This window comes from Oxyura jamaicensis, chromosome 6 (genome assembly GCF_011077185.1).
Source record: "Oxyura jamaicensis isolate SHBP4307 breed ruddy duck chromosome 6, BPBGC_Ojam_1.0, whole genome shotgun sequence".
NCBI lineage: Eukaryota > Metazoa > Chordata > Aves > Anseriformes > Anatidae > Oxyura > Oxyura jamaicensis.
This window is the reverse complement of record NC_048898.1, coordinates 23,694,029-23,711,192: the sequence shown is the minus strand read 5'-3', so window position 1 is coordinate 23,711,192 and position 17,164 is coordinate 23,694,029. Positions and strand designations below refer to the sequence as shown.

The 17,164-nt window shown below is 40.5% G+C and overlaps 2 protein-coding genes across 5 annotated transcripts in view; one reads left to right on the top strand and one right to left on the bottom strand.

The window, feature by feature from the left end:
* CFAP43 (cilia and flagella associated protein 43) overlaps positions 1-2,429 on the top strand; it is a 44,421-nt gene extending 41,992 nt beyond the window's left edge. For all 4 annotated transcript variants that reach the window (XM_035329822.1, XM_035329821.1, XM_035329824.1 and 1 more), the window contains 3 exons: positions 506-586; positions 1,430-1,583; positions 2,106-2,429. In XM_035329822.1, coding sequence (XP_035185713.1) covers positions 506-586; positions 1,430-1,583; positions 2,106-2,263 — 393 coding nt within the window. In that variant the 3' untranslated portion in view covers positions 2,264-2,429. The remainder of the gene's footprint in view (positions 1-505; positions 587-1,429; positions 1,584-2,105) is intronic.
* Positions 2,430-3,429: 1,000 nt separating this feature from the next.
* SFR1 (SWI5 dependent homologous recombination repair protein 1) lies at positions 3,430-7,160 on the bottom strand. Its single transcript, XM_035329830.1, has 4 exons — positions 7,042-7,160; positions 5,812-5,921; positions 4,329-4,709; positions 3,430-4,115 (listed from the first exon to the last, which is right to left on the bottom strand). Exons 2-4 carry the CDS (start codon positions 5,902-5,904, stop codon positions 3,924-3,926), a joined length of 666 nt encoding a protein of 221 aa, XP_035185721.1. The 5' UTR covers positions 5,905-5,921; positions 7,042-7,160; the 3' UTR covers positions 3,430-3,923.
* Positions 7,161-17,164: the final 10,004 nt, after the last annotated feature.

Below are 17,164 nucleotides of genomic sequence, written 5' to 3'. Positions count from 1 at the left end.
GAATGAGGGCTATTAGTAGAAAAAGCGAATGAAAGCAATTTGGTGCTGTAAGCAAGGAGCCTGCTGGGTCTTTTCTGTTTCTCTTCTTTTAACTGAAGACAAACCACAGAACTTTTACCTGTCAGTTTGGTGGAATGGCTTTTCAGAAAGATAAATGTTACATCCACAGAAACCTGTCTTCTACGCACCTTTGGCCTCGACCAGTGCTGGCTTAGACTACCTAAAGTAAAAGTATATCTTGTGTTTTTTTGACAACCTCACAACAAATTCGTATGGTCTCTGTTTCCATCAAAACATACAATGCTTTTTAACGGCTGCATGGTCTATTTTATGACAAAACTATCTTTAAAATGTCCATTTATGATCACTAGTAAGGTTTTCCACTGTGCCAAATTCTTTTTTTTTTTTTTTTTTGAGTTTCATGTATCATGACTGTCTTTACAGAAGTGTGGAATTGTTGAGAACAAAAAAGGATTAATAACCTCCTTCTGTTTTTAATTCTCAGTTCCTTACCATGCTGAACTATGACAGTCACATTGCCCACCGCATTTCAGTGATGAAGCAGACTCTTGATGTCATGGATAAGGTAATTATTCCTAAGTGAATGACCACATTTGAGAGACGTCCTTAGTTTAAATGTAACTCCTCTCCTTCATTAGCAAAAGGTGTTTGTAAGGAATAACAGCATCCCACATAGGCATGCCACCTCTTCAGCTAACTCAAGGACTGTTAAAGCACAGCCACGAAAGCACATACAGATGAATGTATATATACATATGCACACCTATGTATTTATTCATCTTTCAATAGTTTTTTCAAGTTGCCTAGAGCCATTTCTCTGTAGGAGTACCAGTCTGTTCATAGTATCAATACCCTCCTATATTCAAAATAACTCAGACACAACAACCTGATTTGCTGGCTCCCTTACCTATTTCAACATTTAAATTATGATTATCCTGGTCTGTAAAGGATTCCACTGGATTTTCTCCAGGTTACAGTAGCTGACATCAGCTTCCATTTTCTCGGTGTTCCTTTTCAGTCTTCGGTAGTTACCCCGGCCCTTTACAATCCCTCAAGACAGCATCAGCACAATAGCCTATCTTCAGCAGTGCCTGGCAGCCAAGGGAGTATTTTCAATGCACCGACTCCACTGACTTCCTTTCACTGCTTTGCCTTTCAAGTTCTATATTTAATCTCTCTCTCTCCTTGACCCATACCTATTTGTTCCTTGTCTGCTACTTGTATTAGAACTCCATTAAGCATACTGGACTGCAATCTGTGAAAGACGCTATACAAAGTAAAGCTAGCAAATCAAAGCACATGAAAATTAACTGAGCTACAATGCAGTGTTGAAGATTGTAGACTTCCATCAAAAGTTTGTCTTCTGTATTATCTCATGCATTTGCTTTATTCTTTTGGAAACGGACAGCTGCACAAAAAGAATACGAAGAATCGTCAGAAAAGAATTAGAGAGTTGGAGAAGTCCATTGCTTTAAAAGAGCAAGCAAATTATGAGCTGAGCCTTCAGCTAAAGGAAATGCTCGTGTCTGTTTCAGAAAGGAGACATATCTCTCGGGCAGCCGGTGAGTCACAGTAACGCACTTTAAGTCACAAGCAAAGAACATTCCGAAAACACCTTCTAAGCTAGACAGTCCTATTCTCCATCAGCATCAACTAAGGGACAAGAAATTCCTATCTATTACACCATGTGCACAATTAGCTTTTCTACCACAACATATTTAATGCTATTTACATAAGATCACACCTAGAGATTGGTGCTCCTGTAGGCAAAAAGTTAATTGACTTTCCATACAGTCAAGTGAACAGAGGACCAAGAAGCTGAGAAGGGTACGCCTTATTAGGAAAACTGTATAGTTCTTTTCACTAATAAAATGGTTCTAAAACATTGGGTATGCACCCAGTGCCCTTTTGAATTTTTTTTTTTTGTCTTACTATTCTAAAGACTCTTAAAGCTAACTGCGAGCCTTTTCTTAAAACGGTTGCCTATTTTATACAGTACGTGGAATAACTCTGGAGCAGGTCCAGTATAAAGACTTTACACACACTATATGTAGAGGGTGACCCTTATATTGTGTTTTATGCAGACATACAGCGTATTTCTGAAAGGAATGCAAAGCAGCGTTACCAAGAGATTTTGAAGCAGAGAAACCTGCGGGATCTCATAAAGGAACAGGACGAACAGTTTGGAATTCTTCAGGCAGAAGCTGAAAGACTGAGATCAAGAACATTCCCTATTCTTTAAAAATCCCAGTCCTGGTAGATGTATAGGAAACTGGTCTTGTCTAAGACGCAGAGTTTGGACATCTACCTTTTCTCCCTGAACTCTCAACACTTTCTTCTGTAATTTCTTTTAAAATATCAGTTTGAAAGATGCATGTTTGTCTGTTTCATACATTTTATACTTAGTATTATCTACAATCTATTTCGGTTCATGTGATGTATTTCTGCTGTTTTGATTATATAAACATATAGCTCATTACAGAAAATAAATGGAAGATTTAATTGTGGAATGCATATCCTTAGCCTGCAATATGCAATTGGAGGACATTTTGAAATGAAGTACTGCAAGAAAGATGTGATTTTACATCTACAAATTGTTTATCTCTTCCATGCTTTAATTTTTCTTCCACTTCCATGAATTCACATAAAATCTAAACTTAGCCCTTTCTAAGAGCATTGATTAGCTTTGATACCTTAGGTTCAGCAAAGTTCTATGCTTATAAGGAAAACTGCTTCTGTTTTGACCTTACTACAGCTGCTTTTTTGGTTTAGCAGCTCTAACTGAGCTCTCTAAGGATTCTAATTACATCTTGCACTCTTCTTGCAACATTGCTTTTCTTCCTGCTGAAACTTCCATAGGGGAAGCAAGGGAATTCCAATTTTCCAAAGGTCTCAGGGAAAAACAGTACCCCATCACAAAGGCCCATCATCATTTCTCAGTAAGTTAAAGAGGCAAAAAGAAATAGTTCTAGTACTCAAACTGCAATCAGTAATACAAAGGTCACTCTTCATTAAATCCCAGCAGGCAGTAATATTCAGTATTCTTAAAAGTAAATTGTGGATCTAAACTTAAATCTAATGAGACCTATCAGTGTTACAGTGAAATCTGTGATTTTCTTTCCACTTCCCTTGAGGTATATAAGAAATTACTCCTTATTAAGGAAACAGGAAAAATAGCATACATACTAAAAAGTTAAGGTACAGCCAACGACAACTGTGATTGCATACAGAAACATTCACAGCAGGGAGCATTGTAGATCAGGTAGAGATTTATGTATTGTTACATTAGATAAGTGAGATTTTAAGGAGAATAAAAGCTGAAGAGTCACACCACTATGCACACAGAAGTGAGAAAATAAGCAATTTCAAATTAAAATAATTATAGAAAAACATTTTGAAGAGACATTGATTGGAGGATAAATGAAATGCTGATGTTTTATTCAGCTTTACCACAGAAAGGTAAGCAATGCTGTAGTTGAAGCACTTTATTAGACAAAGAAGTCCTTTTCTTATACAAAGGAAAAAAAAAAAAAGAGTGCAGCTTTCACATAACATAGTACAGCAGACAAACGTTAATTCCAATTTTCTCACCTTCCCTTCTACTACCACAGGCTGTGGCTGAAGGGTTAGGAGGAACAGTTCCCCTAAAGGCAACTGAAAACTTTTGACCAGCATCTGAAAAGTGCTGTGTTTTCCAAAAGTCAGCATGAATTCAGTCTTTCCCATAAAGCAATACCTTTTACAATGCCTACCATATACATGTACAGTTTCACCAGTAGCTCATGAGAAAACCTCCTGGCAAAACAAAGTTCACTGTCTGATCAACACTTCTAAGGTTATCAGAATTCATTCAGTCTTTTCTGAATATGTATGTGTGTAATTGAAAGCTTTGCACCAGTAGGTTAGGTGTCTACAAAATCTTCTTCTGTTCTGCTGTAGTGCAGTAACTGGTCTTCTAATCCAAAAGAATCTATCAGCTGACTGAGACTCACTTTCTTGCCATCTGCAGAAAAAGCTGACTGTAGCTCGTAGAGCATCAGCTGGGTACTGCTTCTCCATTTCACTATCAAAGCCTGCAGTTCAGACAGGTTGTTCTGAAATTGGGAGAAAAAAGACATTTCAGCAAGTGACAAATCAGTTTCATAGTCTGCAAATCTATTTTTATAATATGCTAAAAACTGATATAATGCACAAATACCACACAAACCACATGGTTCAGTATTTTAAATTTAATCAGTAAATGAAGGTTTGACTCCATTTCACTTCAAAGTGTGATTTAGAATTGCCTTTTCAGAGGTTCTCCTCACCTTAGATCGGTACATCTTGACCAGCTTGAGCCTTCGAAGTAATTCTTCCTTCTCTTGCACTTGTTTCACCAGCCTTACTTTTTCTTCCAGGGACTGTTGCTGGCTAAGATCAACCCTAACCCCATTCTCTCCTGATTCACAGACATTGTTGTCCTGTGAGGGACTTTTGAAACATGTATGCCCAGTGCGGTTTCCTTCCAGGCTTTCAGAACTATCTTGTAACCTGGAACAATCCACACTCTTTTTTGGCAGATGCTCTTTGTCAACATCAGCACAGTCTTTTTCTTCATTGTCTATTCTGAGTCGCTTTGCCACAGTAAAATTAGCATTAAATGAACGTCTTGTTTTCCTTAATCGTTCCCTTAGTGTTGCACTCATTGGCTGAAGAAAATGAAGAACAGCAAGAGAGAGAAAGATCACAAAAATTTCACCTTTGATCAAATTTCAAAGAATCTTAACTGAACTCCATGCAGAATATGTCACATATGTAAAGATAATGGTAAAACCAGACTTCTAATTTGTCACTGTAGCATTCGGAAACTTAAAGTTAACAAGTTGATTCCTTCCTTTCAGGTGTGTTTGCACGTTTCAGGTGCAATTTATTGGAAAATGTACCTCCATGTTGTCTAGGACCAAATCCGATAATCCTTACTGAAGGAAAGCTACTCATCTAGTCTTTGTGCAGAAGACATGGCATATATCAGCTTTGCTGATTTTATTTCTTCTAGTTTGATTTCTCCTCTTGTTTAATGGAGATTTTTGGTTGTTGTTGCATCCCACCACACACATTTTCTGTATTATCAGTAGTACAAAATACCTGTTTTCTACTTCCAAGTATCTGAAACAATCTAATTTCAACTTGTTCATGCTTTGAGGTCCTTCACTAATGAACATCTAAAATTTCTTTTTTTCTTCAAAATAAGGTAAGTATTTTTATAATTTGTGTCTAACATTTTTACCTGTGGGAAAATACTAAAATATGGGCAAGAAGGATTAGTTAAGGACCATTTGCAACCTAACTTTATCCAGCATAGATCCAGTTTTTAGTAACATGCGCTATTGCGAGTGTGACAGCATCACAGTATGCATGCTAGGAGAAACACCAAAAAGAGTCTGGCATTATGGAGAATATCCCAACTGCAATCAGAGTGTACTATAATCAAGTGCAAGTAGACACAGAAAGACATTTTGCCTATAAAGGTATCCAGAAAACTACAACTTGAGAAAACCCAGTAGTATTGAAATTTACTAGAATCATGTTTTTTGGTAGACTGCAAATACTGAATACATCACTTTATTCACATCAAACATACACATATTCAGCACGAGACATGCCAAGAACACTCCTTACACCCCTTACCTGCACAACTTTGTAGCTGTAGGTATAAGCTACCTTATCTTTTGCCTTTCAACTACATGATGATTTCATAAGCACTTTTCTTACTATGAAGAATCACATCATTGGAAAAACAAGTTTTTATACCTGCTTCCCTGAACCAGTCCTCTGCGGAGCTGCTCCAGAGTCCTTTGGAGTATTGCATAAAGATGTCAATTTATCAGACGCTGGTTCTTCCATCTTGAGATAGACAGTTTCTGTTAAAAGACAAAATGAGTTACGCGTAGTACCCTTTTCACCTCATTATAATGAGTCAAATGGCTGCAGAAAAGAGTAAAAAACTCTAAGAAGAAATACTAGAGCTTATTTTCTAATTGTTAAGTTTATAAAGACACCTGCTGAAGTTAAACAGTGGTTTTATGCACTGAGTAGAATCTTGCTTTATGAATACCTTTTCTTCAAGGTGACAAATGGCACTACTAACTGGTGTAAAGGATCTGGCTATGAATTTTGTGTATTATTTTTCCCTCAGTCATAAAAATCTATGGTATTTGTTCTTTGAGATGAAAAATCCTACAAAAAAAAATTAAGCATTCTCCATTATTATGTGTTTTTTTTTTTTTCCCCTCCTAGCGGTATCTATAGCAGTGATGTCTTTTTTCAATTGTTAGGCAGGATCAAGACAACTTATGAAGCACTCTGACATGTTATACTATGCCTGCATATCCAAGTCAGATCCTACAACACCAAACTCATCAAAAAAAGCTCACTCCAAACAAAGTATTTTCTTAATCTGAATGTCCCTTACTGCTTGTCTAACTCAAAATCCTTACCAAGCCAGGTTGTAAAGAACCAGTCCTTTTGTTTAACTGTATCCCAAGCAGCGATAAAAGGATTGCAGGGAACTACAAGATTTTTATTGTCCATCTGTATAAACAATTAATCTTTTTTATTAAAAAAAAATAATTGGGTACTCAGGTCTGTGAAAATAATCTACTATTTCATTTGATCCTTCTGGGGATGCTGCTTGAAAAAGTAATTACTCATACAAGTGAACTTTTAGATTACAATATGCATTCCCAGTTTGCTCTGAAAAGCAACTTAATTAAAATGATAAATCATACCACTCAGCATGTATCAACTTTAAATTGATTTGGCAATGTTCAACTTAGCTTAGCACTGCGAACCACCTGCTAATGACCAAAATGCAGCTGGAAAATCATCAGCTACGCCCTCTGTTTACCTAAAACTTGCCACTAAGAATTTCAGAGCAGAAGTCTCTTAAAAATAAGATCCCACAAAGAAGTCACTGGGCAACACAGAACTGGTGCAAGCAGCTTCCTTTTCCAAGATGAAACATGCCAAAGCTTTACTAACCCAGCAACTCTGCTCTTGCTGGCACTGTACCAAGGACACCTCTGTTATCTCCTCATCTTCATGTGTCTTGTCAAGTCAGTGTTGCCTCCCGTTGTTCCACATTCAACCTATGGCATTCTATCAGGGAAAAAAAAAGGAGAGACACACTTAATAACTAAACTCAAACTAATTAGGAATTTTTAGCAATCTGTACATTAAAAGGGAAACCTACAGAACCCATCTGTGTTAGCAGTATCAGTTTTTAATCTAAACAAGACTAACAAATACTATATGATGCCTATAAACTACTGTATAGTACTCAGTTTGCCATAACTTTGGCTAACCCTCTTACAACCGATCAGCAAAATAACTTCAAGCCTAAGGGATGGCTCCAACAGACTTGTACAACTCTTTCAAAAACGAAACCAAACACACAAAACGTGTGGCTTTACATCCCAACGCAGATTACTTGCCTTCCAGCGACCATGAGCACAACGAAGGCTTTTTCGCAGCACTTCACTACCGCCGTTACTTAAATACGTTCCTTAAACTTTTTAACGGGACGTTCGCCTACAGATACACTCCTGAAGTCCTTCCCCAGCCCCAGAACCCTTTGCCGGACCCGGAGGGACCCGTCCCCAGCAGCACCCCCAGACCGTGTCGGGCCGAACTCCCCCCGGCCCCTCCCGGCCCCTCCCGGCCCCTCACCGCCTCAGGGCGCCCCGATCCCGGGGCCGCGGGCGGCGCCTGCGCGCGGGCAGTGAGGGCGGGCAGCGCTGCGCCTGCGCGCGGGGAAAGCGCTCTGGGGCTGCGGGGCGGGCGGGCGCGCTAAGGAAGCCCTCTGTGCGGGCGGGCGAGTAAAGTGTTGTCGGCCTTAAGGTGCTCGCTGGGGGTGGGCTTGTGCAGTGCACCGCACACCGCCACCACCATCACCAATAATCTCCTTGGTGCGTGTGCTCCGGTTGCGGCTGGGCTAGCCTGCTATGTTCCTCAGGCCAGCTTGGGCATGCTGCTTTCGGGCCCAGGTGGTGCTCAAGGCTGGGCGCCATCTTGTTGCATGCCTGCCTGCCTCAGTGAGAGGGGTCTGGCCACACCGTGGGGCGCTTGGCACCATGAGGGGCCAGTGGGGAAAGCCCAGGCCTTCTGGCAGTGCCAAGGGAACCATGATGCTGCCTCACGCTGTGATCACCTCAGGTGTTGTCCCCTCACTGAAGGGGGAGAGCTGTGCCCGGGGACCCCACCCTGAGGAGGGTGAGACGGGGGTTTGGGAAGCGCAAATTGAACCACGCTGCCTCAGTTGTACAGGAAGGAGAAGTGAAAATGAAGAAACGTGACTGGAAAAGCAGGCAGGTAGATGGTGAAAATGGCAACGAGCAGCCCCAGCTGTAGTGGCAGTCATGTGGTTCAGTGCCGGACTAGATAGCCCTGACGGTCAGGCGCTGCTAAAGGAAGTGTAACTTTCAAGCCCTCAGCAAAGATCTCTCCCACACTGCAGACCTCGTTTCCCCAAATGGACTTTCACATTTCTCAGAACTGATCCATGTAAAATGTTTTCCAATATAACTGTGTCAGGACTGAGCAAACAATTGGAACTGGCCGTAACAGCAACAGCTCCTGTGTCTATCAGTGGTTCCTTCAGCACTGGCCCCAGCTGAGCTGCTTGATAATGCCTTCACACAGCTCCGCTGGTCGTTGCACATGGAGAATATACCCTTGGAATCTCCATAGATCATTCCCATAATTTATATAGCAGAACTGCATGAATATCATGCATGATTCCTCCTTACAACTGTGGATAAGGATGCTGAATTTTCTTTTTGTTTCCTGTAACTTCTCATCTGTATTGAAACAAGATACACTATTGCACTGAGAGGTGAGTAAGCACAGAGCATGGTCAATGTTAGCAGTTGCTGTGCTTCTAAGTATACATAGATTCACTCAAATTCACTGTTTCAAATAGAATATCTCAGTGATGACAGCAACCCTTTTCTCTCATAACATTAAAATATATAAAAGCATTCACAGCCCATCTGTAAGAAGTCAGTTTCGGAAATCAGAATCTGGGCCTTGAGATTATTCTTTGTACAGGAATTGACTATCTCTGTGTGAAATTGCATATTTACTAAACTTTATTTGTGAATATTTGAAAATTGCATTTAGTAAACGTGGAAGTTAAATTATGTGAGGAAATTGTATGATCAGTTATAAACATCTAGCAAGAACCACGCACAATATCTCTACTGTACTTGTTCTGAAGCATTTTTAAGCCCCAATGTGATCTAGACTATTTTTTTTTAATACCTGCAGCTGATTTTGTCACTTTTTTTTTTTTTTTTAATCTAAAAAATGGACGATTACTAATAGAACTTTTGCTGCAAATTCATCAGGTGGGTTGGATTTCAAATGCACTGGAGCTTTGAGACAACATGTCTCTGGGTTCACAACATGTTTCCTTCTGTCTCAAGGATGGTCCCTTTTTAAATTACTCATGCTCAGTTGTACAGACATGCTAACAGTTGTGTTGCACAAGAACAACAGAAAGCTTGAGATTTTAGATCATTTGCCAGCTAAGATTCCAGTAAGATTTTACAAGAACACAACATGAAAAAGTCATCCTGTGCATTATCGTTGCTGCCTTATTAGATTAACGCCCATGTGCCCCACCCCAGGTGAGGCACAGCCAGCCTGAGACTGTGAATGTAGAAAGACAGCTCACATGGAGGGTTTGGGTGTTTGATGGAATACACAACAAGGGGAGAAAAGGAAATTTTATCATTAGTGTTCACTGATGGGCAGTCACTCTTAAGAGGTCCTGTTTCAGGTTGGTATTAAGTGTTTAGCCATTTGCTAAGCTTACCTAGGGATTCACTGGGTCTTTACAAATGTGAGTGGTCCTGCAATTTACATAATTTGTCCAAGATGTGGCAGGAGGCCCCTGACCAAGCTGGGAACTGGAGAGTAACCTCAGTCACTACCCAGTGACTTCCAGTACTTCTACTTCAGAAACCCAGTAGTGTTTGGTATCGCTATCCACTTAAAGATGGCAAACAGGAGTCAGACTAAAACCTTGCTCTCAAAAAGTGTGCCTCTGTTTCCCTTGAAGAAAAAGAGATAGTCCATACGTATTGTGCATACGATTGTCCATATTCATGCTGGCATGCGTGTAGCACGATGTAGAGCTTTTTGTGTGCTTTTCAGTTAAGCTCACCAATGTGTGCACACAGTTAAGCATTATAATAACTGTTGTTGGATTACCTTTTTATTCCTTTTGTGATCAGACAAATCTGAGTTAAGCAAAATGAAAGAAAAAAATATAGGAAATGGTGCACTCGGTTATAAAATTGTTGAGATCTGTTTGCTGAACGTACTGCTTCCCTGCAGAGAAACTAGTTTCTCTAAAGAACAAGCAGGAAAATGTGCTTCCTTCTTTTATTTCCTTTGGTGTTCCTGTGGTGATGTTTTAGCGATTGGATTTTTTTTTTCAGTTTTACACCAGGTGAATGGCAGCTAATTTGCCTGCACAAGTGAAAGATGCTCTCTATAGAAGGTCTCTTTCACTAATCTTATGTTACCAGGAGAGCACTCGGGCTTCAACATCTGCACTGACAGGACAAGAACATGTTGTATTCCCCCATGGCATTATCTCTTGTAGCAAATCCAAAGAGGAGAGGAATTGTAAAGGACACTGCCTCTGGGTTTAGAGGCTCCTGTTTGGCCTTTACAGCTTCTTCTCTACCAGAGTGCCAGGGGCATCACAAAACGTCCATTTAATGGCTTGCTGGGCACCAGAGCCATGCCTTTTCTCCCTAAACATTGCCAATGAGTAACAGAGATGTTAGTCAACACACCAAGTCTTGAGGCACATATGCATTGCCCCTCTTCTCGTTTCTTGCAAATCTGTTGATCTTGTTTAAAGCCAAATGATGTATCCTGACGCATGAAGTTCGCTGCACTGTCTGCATGTTTTCTCTTGCCGGAGGCAGGAGGGTGGAGTGTTTTTCTGTGCCCAACCACTAACTGCTGCAAACATTTTTAAATCCTCACCCGTTTCAGCATGGGCCTAGGGCTGTGTTTTCGCTGGCTGCAATTCACTCCTCAGAAAAATGTTCTGACTTGTTTATAGCCATGTAAATGTATCAAAGGAAGGGCTGCATAGGCCAGATTCCCAGAGTAAAACCAGTTTAGACTACAACAAAACTTGACCTTGGGATACAGATTCTGCTCTTACAATGGTGCAAATGTCCACTAATTACACTGAAGTTGCTAGGACGACATCAGCGTAAAGCTAAACCAAAAGCAAAATTCTGTCTTTTCTGCTCTGTGCCTGTGGCTTGCTTGGGCTCCACCATATTTTTTTGCTTCAATTTGCAAAGTACCTGTGTTGTAAAGAAAAACTGTCATAATTTCTTGTAGCTGAGCAGTACTGCAATTTGCCATTACAAAAGGTAATGTAAAAGCCAGCTGAGATGGACTTCCTAGTTCTTGCTGCTGCTTGCGAGAACAACCAAGTGGGTGAGGCATGGTGCTAATGAAAGGGAACAACCTAAGAATGTCTTTTATTTTTGTGTCTGCATGTGGGATTTTCTCTGGCACAGTCATGCCAAAAATTACAGTGTTTGAAGTCTTTATGAGAGTAGCAGGCAGAGAAGGGAAACAATAAACAGACCTTCAGTGTTTTTGTCTTTGGTGGGGAAGTGATTGATCATTATTTTAAGAAATTTCAAGGCTTTTAAATCTAAGCCCTTGCCCAAACTAGAACCTGTTACAGCTTTTGTCATGTGTGATGGTCTGAGCATATTTTTGTGCTCAAGGTATTTGGGAGATTTTGGTTTTTCGTAAGGAACATGCAGCTCTGCTCTGTAATGCTCACTCGAAGTAGATGTTAAATTGGGCTTGCTTTACTTCCTCATTTCAAAAGTCTGTGTCAGTTTTTAAAATGAGATTGGAAGGGAGAAGTTCATGGAGAAATTGTGGGTGAAATCTGGCTTAGTCTTGGTGTCTTGACTTCCCTGGTCTTCAAGTATTGTAACAGAGGCTCTTACAGCTTCCTCAGCTGTTAGTGGGGAAAAGCAGACACCTTGGTGGCTGGTAGAGCACAGTCTTCCCTGAGAGAGGACAGGCAGACATCCCTCAGCTGAGCAGGATCATTGTGAGCTCTGCTGAGGCATGGTAAAGCCCATATTCAGAAAGTGGTAACATCTCTCTCTTTTCCTGTAATATCCATCGCTGCAGCAGTTTGACTGACTGGATGTGTTTGCATGACCCAGGTTGTAGGGGAGTTTGGAGAGTTGTTTTGGTTCCTCTCATCCTTATACAAAAATCAATTTCGTGCTGTGTCCAGGTAACTCATAGGTTGATCACGTATGTCTGTGCTTCTGGCTGCCAAAGCTGAAAGTGTGGACATGGTTTGTCTGCAAGTGTAGCTGGGGCTAGTTTGAGGGCTGGTACCACAGTCTGTAGGCCTTGGGGGGACCCAGTGGATCAGACTGGGGTACCAAACAAGTCCTGCAGTGAGCAGGTAAGCACACACACAGACACACACCTTGCGTTCTTCCTGGACTCCTGGGGGTCTCGCTGCTGCTCTGAATGTAGACCTAAGTGAGTCTTGTCCCTCATCACTTCAGAAGCATCCCTTGTTACTGGTTTTGGTTTAGAACAACAACAACAAAAAATCCTGCTGAGCACACCTCCTGCCTCCTAAACTGCAGCATCAGCAGGCAGGATGTAGAAATACACTCCCTCCCTGTTATTAAGAAACAAATTAACTCATTAACCTGAGGCTACAGAAAGCCTTGTAAAGTAAAAAAATTAGAGGTCTTTTCCTAAGAATGAAATATGAATGTGGGGTTCTGAGAATTTTCCGTCTCTGGATACTGGTGACAAGGAGGTGCCACATAAAGATCTGAGAGTTCAGCATGGCAGTGCTGTCAGATGTTTGCCTACACTTTTATTGCAAAGTGTATTCAGAATTCAAAATACTCGTGTGAGAGCTGGCTCAAAGCACTTTTCTGTTTTCCTGGTCATACAGCTAGTAACTTATATGATAATTTAAATGTGCGTGTTGTTGTGAGAGGTGGGGTATGTCTGTATAGCATTTGTGCAAACATCACACATCTCAGCACAGCTACCTTAGGAAAAAAAATCCATCTAATTATTTCCAGAGTAATTTCAGGGCAAAATTCCTGATCCTGTTCATATCCGAAATAACAGTATGTTGAACCCCTTTCTCCACATCAGCATGCAGAAGGACCTTTGCTAATAGGTAATAGACATCGTACCACTTTCATACATCCTTGGTGGGCTTAGAAGAACATTTGTCCTAAATGGAGTCCTGTAATGTTGATCTGATACTAAGAAAATAAATAAAATTCTCTGATCAGCCAAGTTAGAAATTGCTGCCCACTATAACTGGGGACATTTCTGCATCAGTTGACCATGTTGCTGTGAGGTTGTGACCTGGCATCCGCGACCTTCATCCCACGTATCAATGGTCATGTAAAAAGGGCACTTCTTTGTCACCCTCTTTGACAATCACACCATAAGATAGCACTCCTGCAACTGGAAATTTGATGTATTCACAGCTGAAAGGAGAATTACTCGGGTTTTGATGTTTTAAAATTTAGTGCATTTTCCTTGAGTTAATTACAAGCATTTTCCTGGGTAATATATGCCAGAATAAGCTATTTCATCACTGTTAAATGCTTGGTGGTAACTCAACACATGGGTATGCATTGACAAGTTTTCTCTTGAAAGACTTCACAGGAGTGAGATCAGCAGATAGATCACCGTGGAGTTTTAACTATCATGTACCCTGCCTCTTCTTGAGTCTCTAAAACCAGGTGTGATTAACCTTAAAACTGCCCACAGTGATCTCTGGATAGAAAATCCTTTGTGCCATCCCTCCTTTTTCTAAGATCTTATGCATGTATAGGTGTACCCTATGTAATCATGTGTGAAACATGGGTACAAAGAATAATCGAGAATATCACTATTTGCATCATGCGGTTTGTTTCCTTCAGTGACGACAACTTTTTTTTTTTTTCAGAAAGAAATTCTGGGTCAGATTTTATTTATTTATTTTGCCTTAAAGCAGGATTCTCATGTTCTAAAAGCCTACCTTACTTCAGCGTTTTGGCCTATCAAGGCCATTAGTAGAATGAATGCAACTGAAATCTAAGATTTCCTTTCCATTTATGCCCCACAGATGCAGCCGTGTTTGAAGTGATGCTGTAGGTGATTAAACCATGGTTTAATGATCATCCTCTCTGGCAGAGGAATCCCAAGAGATGGCACCAATTCCAAAAGATTTTGAATGAAGAGATTGGTATGTGTTAAATCAAAGCATCTTTAGAATATATTTCAAAATTAAATGTTGACTGTGTTTTCCCACTGATGTCTTAAAACTGCAGGTCCTAAGTAAAGCAGTAAACAGTGCACTGAAAGGACACTCTTTCTAACTCTTTAAAATACTGTTTTCGGTTATCGATAACAGTTCTTTGAATACTTAGTACAGAAATACTCTGTATTTCAGACGCACACAGTACACAACAAACAATGCATTTGTATTTGAACATGTGTTTGTTTATCGATTAGTTGTTTATACGTTGAGAGTTGTACATCCTAATATTTTATTGTACACTTCTATTGCTTCTAGATGCCATGTTGTTTTTGTTTCTTTCACTAGTCTGTTATTGTTCAGTTGTCCACAGTGCCCAGTGCATTTGTTTTAGGAAAAGCAGGATTCCACAGACACTGCAAATAACTCCAGTAAAATAAAGAATAAAAGTAGGTGCATGTAATTCTAATAACTCATTTAATACCAACTCAACCATAATTCACCGCCCTGCCTCATGTAGCTGACTGCTCTTGACTCTTTCTGGCAATTGCTGAGTTTGTTTCCATTTTATCTATTCCATTTTGTCTCTGTCTTCCTAAGGCTTCCTTATATAATATTTCATGTGCATGTGTTGGCTTGTTGATTTCTTTGTTTTGTTTGATTGCATATTCTTGGCATGCATTAGCTTCTACAGATGCTTTTCTCTCTTCCATATTTTGTGTACCGAGATGGAGGGGATCGAACCTTGTATTGATGAGGTTGGGGATATATCAGTAGGTATTGGACATGGCTGATTATTGGCAAAAGAATTTTCTTCTAGAAATATTAAGAACATCAGTTTCCAATGCACACTTTGCACGCATGCACTACTAAGTAAATACCTACAGAAACTAAGTTCAACACTGCCTGCTGGTCACGTATATGAGCTTCACTAATTTGGCACTGGTTGTCATCTTCCAGCAAAATATAGTAGTTTTACCTGCAGTTACAGTTTTGAAGATAACTGCAAAACTGCTAAATTGTTATTGTCAAAACAGTAATTAACAGGAGTGTCATGGAATTAAACTAGGCCAGCATGTGTTTGACAGCCTTGGGTGACGCTGGAAATGGCGTCCCCAGCTCAGCACAACATGTAAATACGTGGCGTGTGGGTAGTCCCCATGAAGGGTAGTGGTAATTCACAGTGGTCAGAGGACTGGCAAGCCCAGTGTCTGAGGAAAGCTGGGGGAACAGGAAAAGCTGAGTCTGATGTTGGAATCCCTAATGGCATATATGACAGCAGCGTTCAAATACATATAAGTGGCAGTGGCAAAAAAGGAGGTAAGCTACACTGAGAATGTAGAAGAGGAAGGGATCCTCAGCTGAAGCAAGAGTTGTTTTGGAACTCCCAAGATATTTTCCAACAGCAAGCACAGTGAGGTATGCACCAGATTGGCTCAGGAGGCTCTGAAACTTCTGGACAATTTTGGTGTCTTTTAAAGAAAAATCTGTTGAGAGTAGGTAAGGTGGAGCTGGGTCTTAGAACAGGGAGATGGACAAGATACCTACTTGTCAGCTTTTTCAGACATATTTTTCTACAGTTGTACAATTTTATGTGCTTCAAATTACACACATACGTCAAAATGAATATATATAAAGACTCTCACGATGTTCACCCTTACAGGCTTAGGCAAATATTATTCTGTCAGGAGGGGGAGCAGTGGAACGGAGTTCTCATTGGGCTCCCTGTGAGTACCTACCTAATCTTTACAACAAACTGGATTAGGTGAGCTCAGTGGACTGAACTCCAGTCATACACACACTTGTTAGTGAGGATTCTTCACATCAAATCACCACCTATACTGTTCTTGATCCACAATTTGCATCTTCCCCTCATACCTAACACAAGGATTTTCTTAGTACAGCATTGAATTTTTGAGAGGGGGTAAATATTTTATTCTGAACTGTCTGCTGGAAACTAAAACCATCTGAGTTACTGAAGTTACATTATTTGCTGAGGTTACAAAACCTTCAGCTGACAATTTTAATCATGGATGTTAATAAAGTGGGAGCTGTTCTTTTGAAGGCACTGAGTAAGCAAGGTAGTCACCATAACATGCATCTGGCAACCTGCAGTAACAGTACATTTTCTCAGAAGGATCCGTGCCAGCAGGAACATCTGAAATCCATAAAATACAGAGTGAGATGAGCCCAGAGTACCCTGATTTTGATAAAGGAAGGCTGCATGTTATCACATCTCACAAGCTGAACTTTGGACAGAAGCAAATTAATGGAAATCTGAATCACTTTGAAATGAAAAGGCTGAATAATAACAAATTTCCAGGCAGTGATCATGTTGCTGACTAGAAGTGACACACAAGAGCCCTGGCTTTTGGGAAAGGCAGTACCTGTGTGCTTTGGGTCAGAAAAAGGATTTTTCAAGCAGAGACATGAAAATAGAGATGGGCATAGCCAGAGGGTTCAGAGCCAAGTCAGAAAATGTGCCAGAAACTGGAAGTAGAGTTTACATAAATAGCTTGGCCCTAAGTTTTCAGTGTTCACTTACAGCTGTCTTAGTCAGAACTTTTTCAAAAATCATCTGCTAGTCTGAAGTCAGTGTTCAAGCCCTTGTACAAGCAATGCACTACAAATAAAAGCTTCCTTTTCCCTCAGGGTTTTTCCCTGCCAGCTGAGCTGGCAGTGCTGTGTACTGGCCATCATGCTGCTGTTTCTCCTTTTGCTTATGATTAAATACCTTCCTGGCACTGGAGGAAGGCAAACTGAGATCCTCCTGCAAGCAGCGTTACATGGAAGAGTGATAGGACCACT